At 39.5% G+C, this 12,151-nt stretch overlaps 1 protein-coding gene across 1 annotated transcript in view; it reads right to left on the minus strand.

Annotated features, from left to right (window-relative positions):
* The window catches only part of LOC144600368 (ADP-ribosylation factor-like protein 13A), a 34,521-nt gene that overhangs the window by 4,604 nt on the left and 17,766 nt on the right, over positions 1-12,151 (minus strand). Inside the window, exons 5-7 of the mRNA XM_078411942.1 lie at positions 9,891-10,093; positions 4,998-5,118; positions 2,067-2,328 (exon numbers count right to left, since the gene is read on the minus strand). Of these exons, the coding sequence (XP_078268068.1) occupies positions 2,067-2,328; positions 4,998-5,118; positions 9,891-10,093 (586 nt within the window). The remainder of the gene's footprint in view (positions 1-2,066; positions 2,329-4,997; positions 5,119-9,890; positions 10,094-12,151) is intronic.

The raw sequence follows: 12,151 nt of genomic DNA on the forward strand, positions 1-12,151 counted from the left end.
ATTTTAATAATTTGTTTACAACAACAAATTGCAACAACTCCTTAAACATTGGGAAATCTACCAAGAAATGGAATAACTGATATCAACCCATAGAGCTCCCCCTCTCCTCCCCCCACTCACCATCAACAACACCATAGTCACATCTGTGGAGTCATTTAAGTTCCTTTGAACCATCATCTCCAGGGACCTTAAATGGGTGGCCACCATCGACTCCACAGTCAAAAATGCCCAACAGCGGATGTACTTCCTGCGGCAACTGAGGAAACACAATCTGCCACAGGCAATGATGGTCCAATTCTATACTGCTATCATTGAGTCCGTCCTCACCTTCTCCATCATGGTCTGGTTTGGCTCAGCCACCAAGCACGACATCCGGAGGCTGCAACGGATCGTTCCCTCAGCTGAGAAGGTTGTTGGCTGCAACCTTCCCCCCATTGACGAACTGTACACTACAAGGGCCAGGAAGCGAGCGGGCAAGATCATCTCTGACCCCTCTCACCCTGGCCACAAAATCTTTGAAGCACTTACCTCTGGAAGGCAACTAAAGCAGCCACAGCCAGACATAAAAACAGCTTTTTTTTTCCACGAGTGATAGTTCTACTCAATAACCAAACTCTGTAGTCTCTTTTTTGCTCTGGTTTATTTTCACCCACATGTTTAGACCGTAATGTTGTATCCTTATTGTTTTGATGTGGTTATGCTTTATTCTTAATTGTTAACTGTATGTTTGTGTTGTCATTTGTGAGCTGAACACCAAGGCACATTATTTGTATATGCACATACATGGCCAATAAACTTATTCATTCATTCATTCAGATGGAGAAAGATCACAGAGGGAGGCTTGAGGAAAGATATGAAACTTGAGATAATTTAGAGATGGGATGGCTAAGGTAATGACCTCCACAGATGCTGTGAAAGACGTTATAGGATTAGAGAAGGTTAAGGAACAAGACCATGGATAGATTAGAAAACAAGGATAAAAATGCTGACAATCATAGCTTTTTAGATCAATATTAATATTCTTTGTTTAATATAGTCATCATTAATGGGTTAATGGGACTTGGATTCAGGTAGAATATAGGTAGCAGAGTTTTAGATGCATTCATATTAATGGAGTGAAAGAGCCCAGAGGGCAATGGAAACAGAGGGCTTGTAATTTAAAACTGGCATTCACTGAGGTTCCAGTAGGGTATCAAGGCAAACAGTCTGTGTCACTTTGAAATATTGGTCAAGAAAAGAGGCAAATAATGTGCATGGAAATGGATTTTTGTGGTGGATGAACAGTAAATTTGTCATCTCAGATTAATTGGAAAAGTCATTACAAATGTTTCTGGTTGTGACAGTACAATAGACAATAGACAATAGACAATAGACAATAGACAATAGGTGCAGGAGTAGGCCATTCAGCCCTTCGAGCCAGCACCGCCATTCAATGCGATCATGGCTGATCACTCTCAATCAGTACCCCGTTCCTGCCTTCTCCCCATACCCCTCACTCCGCTATCCTTAAGAGCTCTATCCAGCTCTCTCTTGAAAGCATCCAACGAACTGGCCTCCACTGCCTTCTGAGGCAGAGAATTCCACACCTTCACCACTCTCTGACACAAGTCGTAATGGAACTGGGTGAAGGCAGAACCTTTCAGATAAAAGAGGGGCTTTGGTGTGAGAGGAGGATAGTGTGTTCAATTGGGCCAATATCTGCAAAAAGATTGAAAATTCTTGGGAAGGGTCGTATAGCACTTTGCAAATCATAGAAGATGCCATTTGGGACTTTGGTTAAGGATCATAATACTTTGCACAAAAAATGAAAAATGAGGAAATTTATATATAATAAATTAATATCAACACAGGCTTATATACTGTAACAAACTACCTCACATTTCCAGTGGATCAAATTTCAAAGGAGAACAATACATCCAAATCACTTATTAAATAACATTTTATGCTGTAAAATTTTGCCAGATGGATAGATTGATTTAATGTGGTTATCTTTAATGCCTCCTATTCTATGAAATTCATTTCTTACTGCATTTCAAATGTGCATCAAGCTAGGGATATAATTTTACCTTTAACTGCTGCTGTGTTCCCAGAGTTTGGCATCAGTGTTTTATTTTCTGCTTGGTGAGAATTATCCAACTGAATGATACGTCTATCATCCCTCTCATTCCTCCCTTTGCTGGGTACAATAGTATTGTTAGTTGTGTCTGAGGAAGAAGTGTTTCCACTCATCAGCCTCCTTGTTCGAGATAAACTCAGATTGCTGCCAGAAAACCTGATTTTCTTCTTTTTTTTCTTGGTCACAAAAGCATTCTTGATTTTTTCTTCGTTCTGTTACAATAACAAAGGAAAATTATGCAGAATTACAGTTTCACCGTGGCATCAGCAGAAGAATACGTTCCTGTTAGAGTACAGTTACAAGTTAAATACAGGTATGTAAATCAAAAAAATGAATTTACATGTCATTTATATATACCGACATGAACAGTGAAAATATCAACATAAATGGAGATTAAAAATAAACCTCCTCTTTATAATAAATTATTCATTTTATATTTATGCATTTTTTCAGGTTTGTGACATAGATTATCAGGGTAGAAGGGGTGGCTCTTCTGAATTCTTAATCCTTTCACCTAATAAAAGTGCTCTATTACTCCTCCTGCTGAATGAAAAGCACATGCTTTCCACTTAGCATTTCCTTCCAGCAGACTAATGGATGCACAAGAACAAACTGCAGTGGTGTATAAGCATTCAACTGTTTAATTTCTGTAAGGTACCTTAGGGCGAATATTATTGACTCAAACAACACAAAACAAAGTTATGTAGCCCGTTGTGCTTGTCCTATTTTTCCAAAAGAGATCTACAATTAGTCTTATTGATTTGTTCTTTCCTCTGTAACTTTCCTCTACAAATATCCAATTTCATTTCAAAAATTACTGTTAAGCCTGTAGCCAGTACTTTCTCAGTGTATTTGCACCATGAACATAATATGCTCATTGTAGAGTAAATGTTAAGTTTAGAAAGAAGATATATCTTTTATATATCTTTAAGATATATATTAATGTTGTATTTTAAGTAAGATTGTTAAGTGCCAGTAAATTCTGGAGATAACATATGCATTCATTCATTCAGTCAATCATCTCAAAGCACGCCTTGAGAATAAATAATCATAAAACAATTGTATCTAGAATGTTTAAATTGTGGTGATACTCTGGAAAAAATGATGGATTGTGGCCAGTAGAGACTGAATTCTGAAGGATTTAAAGGAACATGAGATACATTTGAAACAAATTGATTGAGAAGTGATATTTTAAACGATAATTGAAAGTATAAAAATTAAATATGGAAAATTTTAAAAAACCCACGAGAAGAGTAGAAGGAATGCAGACTCAGATTGGTTAAGGCAAACTTTAGGAAGTTCTCTGCAGAGGTTTTCTTCTTCTTAAACAGTCCCTTGGGATGGAGGATGATTTGATTCCACTCCAGAGGTGGCTGATGAGGGTAATGTATAGTCTGATATAAATGGGACAGCAGGTGCTTGATGAGCTGGTTGAGTGGGTAGTTCAGGAGACGGTGCAATCCTTTCGCAGTTTACAGTGGGCTTTTATGTGTTCCAGACAAATAGACCTGAAACGCAATGTCATCCTGAGTACTACGTCTCCAAATTAAGTAGTTATGGGCCAAGAATTCTGATAAGTCAGTGCCTATGTTACACTTTCTTCAAGTAATCTGCAAGAACATCCTAGAATCTGTCTACCTGCTAACATCCTGCTACAGCAGAACCTGGAAGAGAGTGAATGTTTTGGGTGTCTGGTATCAGACACTAAAACTACTTGAAATAAAAATAGATAATGCAGGAAACTTGCAGCAGATTAGCTAACATTGGAAGAAGGACAAAAAGGGTTAACATTTTAGGTCAATGTTGAAAGAAATGGAGAAAGTGAGTAAACAAATAAAATTTAAGTTAGAGAGAGAATGGGGGTGGGATGGATAGGATAAAGAGGATATTGCTGATAGGATGAGACCAAGGTTGTGGAAGGATAAAAAGGACAAGGCAGTTCCAATGAACACCCTGCTGAGAGCCTGATAGAAACAGTCCCAATATCTTACAAAAGGGAATTGGAACAATACTTGAAAGATTAAAGAGATGGAACAGAGTAATAGGATAATTGAATAATTTTTTTAATTGGCATTGGCATATTGGACCAGATTAGTTTCTTTAAGGCATTAGAATTGAGGAGAAATCAAAACTAGGTATCATGAGTACAATAGGGAATGTAAGGAAAACTCTTTTACTCAGAAATGTTTGAGAAATGCCTACGAAAAAGGTAGAAAAGCACATAAAGAAGAAACAAATAGAAGGTAATGCCTATGCGATTAGATAAAGTGAGGTAAGAGGGTGCCTGATTGTACCATTAAGACTGGCCTGTGACTGTTGAACAGCCTTGTCTGTCACAGAATTATCGAATTCATGCAAACTGACTAACCTAATTAAAGTAGCATGCCAAATACATGAACATCAAGTTAAAGCAGGCTTTGGTCATAGAGATGGATTGGGGTGGCTGTCTTGTGTGGAACCATTGGCTAGCTGCAGTGTGTGGGCATGCATATTCCTGACTGTGTCTATTCATTACCACATAGAAATCAAGAATGGACATCACATTCTGGCACATCTGACCTCTTGCACTACCCATGGACTCACCATCAGAGACATTGAAAAGGCCTTTGACATCACGAGCTGCGAGAAGGCAATTGGGATGATCAGGGACCAAGGTTTCAGGTTCTGCCAGCTAATGTTTAGTCAGCGCTGGTGTACCATTTTGCCTCACATCTGTTTAGTCCCACATAGAATCTCAAAAAGTAACTGCACTGGGAGGATTAGCTGAATGAATAAACTTGTGGCAAAGTGGGATCAAGCAAGATTGAGCACACGTTAATTAACTGCTAAGTGAAAAAATGAAATATCTGTACAGTAAATAATCTATTTTTTATTTTCATACCTGAGCATTGCTGACATTACTGAACGGCTTAAATGAGTTGATCTTTGCCTGAGTTGTGTCTTCAATGTCTTTCAGATGGTGACTCTTTTGTTTCTCTAAATCAACTCTGGTGTGCCGTTTTCTATAAAATAGAATTAGGATTATATTGGATATTCCACAGAATGTTCCTCAAAGATTATCATATAATCCAAGCTAATAAAAGCCACGGACTAAATACTATACAGTGCACTATATAGTGCACCAACAGGTGATTGCCCTAAAATAAAATATGATGGACTTCTCAAATTTTTGCACTACCTTACTTTTCTCTTCTGCAATGATCAGTCCAGAAGGAAAATTATATTTTATCAAACCTTTAACTTGAAATAGATTATACTCAGAGGATTTATAGCAGGAGATGGAGAGTTCTAGGCTGCTTCTGTCCGATATGCACCTTGCTAAATATCATCCCAAAATTTACAGTTGGTAATTCCTATCCTTGCTCTCTGCTTTTGCTCCACCAGGTGGTGCCCGCAATGGCTGCTTCGACAACAGTCTAACTGTCCCTTGCTTCTTCGTTGGTTTTTTAGTATGTGTTAAATGTATGTTTTTAGTGTTCTTTAGCTTGTTTTATGTGAGGGGATGGGGGAGGGGTTGGGGGAAACTGTTTCTAATCTCTTACCTCGACAGAGATACGATTTTTTTTTCCCATATCGTATTTCCGTCCGCACTAAGGCCTAACATCGAGGAGTTGGCGGCCTTTGCTGGAGACCGATTTTGAGAATTCCACCGCGGGGAGCCTACAGGACTTTAACATCGCGAAGCCCGCGATGCCTTTGGCAGGGATCGACCTTTGAGGTGCACAGCAGATGCCTGCGGACTTTAACATCGCGGAGCTCGCGGTCTCTGGTCAGAGACCAACTTCGGGAACTCCAGACCGCAGGAGCTTTGACCGCCCTGATGCGGGAGCTTCAATCGCTCCGACGTGGGGGCTTCGACCGCTGGCAGCGGAGCTTCGATTGCTCCGATGGATGGTTCGACTGCCCCGACCGCGGGAGAAAAATGAGGGAAGAAGATTACACTTTATTGCCTTCCATCACAGTGAGGAATGTAGGAATCCGCTGTGGTGGATGTTTATCTTAACTTTTATGTAGTTGTGTGTCTTGTTACTTGTTTTTAGTATGGCTGTATGGTAATTCGAATTTCACTACCTTAATTGGTACATGTGACAATAAACTGACCTTGGAGAACTAAACTATTGGAGAAGGAGGACACGGCTGTTTGATTGGCTGGTATGGGAGTTCACAAAACTAGCAACGAATGCCAATGACAATTCGCTGCTTCATCCACCACAAAGCTGGTTCTCCTTTCACTGTGTTTGCTGCAACGAAATGAAGCTGCCTACCCGTCAGAAGAGAGGAAAAATTGTAGTCCTCCTTTTCCCCCAAGAGGCTGCTTACACAGTAGGATTTTTTGGGGGACCTGGAATAGATCGTCTGACAGGATCCAGGGCCATTCATTTGCCCACTTGCCTAGCTGATAAAGATACCGCTGTCATTCTTGATAGTATTCTTCACTGTCTATGATACCACCTATTTTAGTGTCATCTGCAACATGGATATATGTGCCCAGAAATTCATTCTTGGTTGGGGAGCACTAATGCACAATATAGTAGCTGTTGCACTTCTAGCTGTTGCGTCCCTGGGGGTCAGTTCTGTTTAATGCACTTTGGAGTGCCCAGCATCAGAAAATGAGAAATGGAAGAAAAAAACCCCACTCATACATTGAGTCACATGAGGACATTACCTGTGGATATTTATTCTTACTAATAATAATTCAAATGTAGATTGCCATCTCTGCAAAAGCCAATTGAAGGTACCAATCAGATTATTTTTGTTATTGGTCATCCTTGTAATGTAGTGCAAAATAAAATCATAAAATGGGAAAAAGGTCATCTTCAATTCCCTGAAGCATGCATTTGAGTCACATGGCATAAGCATAAATGGATTTACTTATACCAATAATAGCTCGTAGCATATATTTTTTCTGCAAAGCATGGGAGCACCAGCCCAAGATTAGCTATAATACAAGACAATTCTTACTCCTGCTTGTTCATGTGACACGCAACAAAAATAAAATTTATATTCATGCAAGTATTAAGCTTCCAAGGAATATGTTTCTGTATTTTCTTAACTTGGAATGTGGAAACTTGCTGATAGAGTGGTGACCAGCAGATGGAGCTCCCACATTTTATTCTTTGCATTGCAACTTGCACGTTGTTTTCTTTGGTTCACTTGATTATATGATCACCATCTAACTGCTCCCATTCACTCATTGATCAACCCTTTTTACCCTTTTAGAGACATTCTCCTCCCCCACTCTCGCTGCATCTTTGCAAGCTTCTTTGGTCTCATTTCTGTTCTGAGAAAGGTTGAAACATTGACTCTTTTGCTCTTCCTTCAAATGTGATCTGATCTGTCAAGTATTTGCAGCATTTTCTTTATTTATTTTGTTTTAGATTTTGAGAATTGCAGTTTTTTAAAAATTACATTAAAATAGAATTTCCTAGACATTAATTCATTGGAATTAATAGTGCAAAACACACTATATAATTGTTGCAATTTTGCCTCCAAAGTTCATTAAACAGAACTGACCCCCAGGAACGCTCTAGAAATGCAACAGCTACTATATTGTGCATTAGTGCTGCCCAACTAAGAATGAATTTCTGGGCACATATATCCATGTTGTAGATGACACTAAAATAGGTGGTATCATAGACAGTGAAGATTACTATCAAGAATGTCAGAGGTATCTTTATCAGCTAGGCAAGTGGGCCCATGAATGGCAATGGAGTTTAATTCAGTTGCATTGTTGCATTTTGGAAAATCAAATCTATGCAAAGTGTTGCATTTTGGAAAATCAAATCTATGCACCTACACAGTGAATGGTGGGACTCTGAGGAGTGTTGTACAATTGAGGGATCTGAGAATTCAAGTACAAGCAGGCGTATGATATGCTTGCCTTCATTGCTCGGGGCATTGAATATAAGCATCAGGAAGTCACGTTGCAGCTCTTTAGGACTATCGTTAGGCCGTATTTGGAGTATTGCATGGAGTTCTGGTCGCCCCATTACAGGAAAGATGTGGAGGTTTTGGAGAGGGTGCAGAGGAGGTTTACCAGAATGCTACCTGGATTAGAGGGGTTCAACTACAGGGATAGGTTGGATAGACTTGGATTATTTTCTCTGGAACATCAGAGGTTATGGGGCAATTTGATAGGTATATAAAATTATGACAGACATAGATAGGGTAGAAAGTCAGAACCTTTTTCCCAATGTGGAAATTCAAAGACTAGATGGCGTAGCTATAACGTGAGAGGGGAAAAGTTTAATTAAGATGTGCGGGGCAGGTTTTCTTTTACACAGAGAGTAGTGGGAGCCTGGAATGCATTGCCAAGGATGGTGGTGGAGCCAGGCACATGGAAATGCCAGGAATAGGGGATATGGATCACATACAGGCAGATGAGATCAGTTTAACTTGGTATCATGTTCAGCACAAACATTGTGGGCCAAAGGTCCCATTTCTGTGCTGTACTGATCTATGATCTATGTGCATTGTTCCCTGAAAGTGGTATCACAGGTAGATAGGATGGTGATAAAGACCTTTAGCATTCTGGCCTTCATCAGTGAGGGTATTAAGTATAAAAGTTGGAACTTTGTGCGACAGTTGACTAAGGCACTGGTGAGACCATACTATAAGTACTATTCGAGGTACATGGACAGGAAAGGTTTGGAGGAATATGGGCAAATGGGACTAGCTTAGATGGGGCATTTTAGTTGGCACGAACAAGCTGGGCCGAATGGCCTGTTTCCATGCTCAATGACAAGTTATAGAGCCATAGAGTCATAGATTGATACAGTGTGGAAACAGGCCCTTCGGTCCAACTTGCCCACACCTAAGTTATTAACTGAGAGGTGAGTGAGCCTCCATGCAGTCAGTAGGAACTAACAATTTTCATGTCTTTGACTGTTAAAAAGTGAATTTGCATTTATAGCGAGCCTTTCAAGATCCCAGGACTCTAAAAGTGCTTTGAGCACTCTGTAGTCATTGATATAACATATGAAACACAGTTAGGTTGCAACTGGTGTCAAGCTCCACAATATTGGAAGTGTGTGAAGTTCTTAATGATTCCTGGAATGAAGCATTTCAGTTTTTTTGCATAGTTTGAGATTGTTCAAGCAGCGAAAACTTCATTGTACAAAACCATGAAAAGTTTAGAAAGATAAATAAAAATAAATTGCTTCTTTGGTGGATGGTTTGTGAACCAGACAGTATAGATTTTAAGTGCCTGGAAAACAAAAGCCTGAAGTAAACACACAAGAAGCCGTCTCACACAGTAAGTGGCTGTGATGGGAGATGGAAAGGTGTTGGAACCAGAAATAATCATGGCTTTCAAATAGGAATTTGACAGTATTAGGAAAAAACAAAATCTGGTTTACAGGAATAGAGCCAAGAAATGCATTGCTAGACAAATATCAAATGGTCTCCTTCTACACTAACTCTATGAAAGACAACAGTCTGTTGTGACATGACAAAATCCCACAAATAGGATTGAAATAAATGACCAGATTACTTGGTATTTTGCAATGTAGGTCAAGGGATAAATGTAGGTCAGAATACTAGGAGAACTCTCCTGCTCCTTAAATAATGCAGAGATCATTTAATTACTCCAAGAGGGCATACGGAACCACAACTTAACATCTTATCCAAAAGCATGTGCAGTGTATCACTCCTTTAGTATAGCACTGAAGTACCAACATATAAATCGTACTCTCGTCTCTGAAGTAGAAGTTGGCTGGTCAAACTCCTAAATGAAAGATTTAATTATGCCATGGCGAACTCAAGATATTTTTACCTTTGTCCTTGTATGTTATATATTGGGTGTGTTCCCTCGCATTTTTCCTTTACTTTGATCTTTGGTAGCATGGTATCATGGTGCACTCGTGTGCACAAATTGTTGTAGTCTTTGGCGATAGCACGCAAGAGCCAGCGAAGCCCTTTCAGAATAGTTTTGTCTAGTCTTTTTTCAGCGTAGTCCAGAGTGGCCGAACACGGTTCCTTTAAACAAAATTACAGACATTGAAAATTCAAATACCATATTATGGTTTACCACCTTATTTTGAAGTAAAGTGCCCAATAGGTCAGGTAATACCATGCTGTTATAAATAGTACAATAATCGCATCCTTTTATTACAATCGATAAACCAGGAAGTAAAGGCCTATTGAAAGTCTATGATTAATGAGGGGTTCAATCAGCTTTTAAATATTCACATTCACAGTTGTTGTTGACTTGGCTACCTTAGCTATGTTGTTCTGGCTCTGGACTGAACGAAAGAAAGTCTTTACAAAGGTTATCATGAGGACTGGACATGAATTAGAAAAAATAATTTGGTAACAACATAATTAAGCAATTGAAGATAATGATGCTCAGACCATTTTATTTAACTATCTTGCAGTAAGTCAATGGGATAGCCAACTGGATATTAAATTAGCTTGGTGGTAGGAGGCAGAAGTGGATGTGAAGGGTTGTTATACAGAATGGAGGCCCATGACTAGTGCCACAGGGATCAATGCTACTTGCCTGCTGTTTGCTAATGTTTTGGATAAAAAGGTAGATGGTCTTAATTAGTTACTTTGTAGATTACAACAAAAATGATGGTTTTGGACTGTGAAGAAGGTTGACTAAGGTTACAACAGGATATTCATGACCAAGTGCAAAGTGACATATTTTGGGAAGTTAAAGCAAGGTAGGACATACATAAGGTCCTGGAAAGTGTTGTTGGACAGATAGATTATGTATATCGTACCCTAAAAGTGGCAACATAGGTAGGAAGAATAATGAAGAAGGCATTTGGCAAGCTTATTATTGTCAGCTGAGGTATTGAACACAACAGTTGAAACTACGTTTTACAGTTGTACAAAACATTGGTAAGTTCTGATTAGCACACTACAGGAATGATGTGATTAAGCTAGAGGAGATGCAGAACAATGCAGAAGGATGTTGCCTGGTTGTTCATCATGAGTTATAAAATGAGATTAAACAGGCTGAGGCTCTGTTTTCCCTAGAGCAAAGGAGTCTGAGACGCAACATGTTAGAGATGAAAAAAATGATGAGAGGCTTAGATAAGGTAGATAGTCAAGAGTCTCTTTTCAGGAGGAGAAGGGTTGAAGGGTATCAGAAGAGCACATTTTTCACAAAAAGTAGATGGTATCTGGACTGAACTGCCAGAGGAATAGCAGTACAATATTTTAAAAGCATCTGAACAGGTAGCTGAATGAGGGAAGCATAGGTGGATTTGGAATTATTGCAGGTAAATGGGATTAGTATAGAGAAGCATGATGGTTGACACAATCTTGGTAGCCCTAAGGGCCTGTTTTACACGGTTTAACTCTATGACTCTATAATTGTCCAATGTGCGTATGGGGGCTGTGGAGAGTCCATCTTACAAAAGGATGGCTGAGTTGTGGTGGCGGGTGCGGCCCTAATCTCAAACACAAAAACGTGCAATTCCGCAGAATTGAGGAGAAAAGAATACCACATTAAGTTGTAACTTTTGTCTTTAAAAATAGCCTCCAGTATAGCAAAGGGGATTACAGAGGCATGAGGCGGGAGCTGGCCAAAATTGATTGGAAGGAGGCCCTAGCAGGGAAGACGGTAGAACAGCAATGGCAGGTATTCCTGGGAATAATGCAGAGGTTGCAGGATCAATTTATTCCAAAGAGGTGGAAAGACTCTAAGGGGAGTAAGAGACACCTGTGGCTGACGAGGGAAGTCAGTGACAGCATAAAAATTAAGGAGAGGAAGTATAACATAGCAAAGAAGAGTGGGAAGACAGAGGATTGGGACTCTTTTAAAGAGCAACAAAAGTTAACTAAAAAGGCAATACGGGGAGAAAAGATGAGGTACGAGGGTAAACTAGCCAATAATATAAAGGAGGATAGCAAAAGTTTTTTTAGGTACGTGAAGAGGAAAAAAATAGTCAAGGCAAATGTGGGTCCCTTGAAGACAGAAGCAGGGGAATTTATTATGGGGAACAAAGAAATGGCAGACGAGTTAAACCGTTACTTTGGATCTGTCTTCACTGAGGAAGATACACACAATCTCCCAAATGTTCT

This window comes from Rhinoraja longicauda, chromosome 15 (assembly GCF_053455715.1).
Source record: "Rhinoraja longicauda isolate Sanriku21f chromosome 15, sRhiLon1.1, whole genome shotgun sequence".
NCBI lineage: Eukaryota > Metazoa > Chordata > Chondrichthyes > Rajiformes > Arhynchobatidae > Rhinoraja > Rhinoraja longicauda.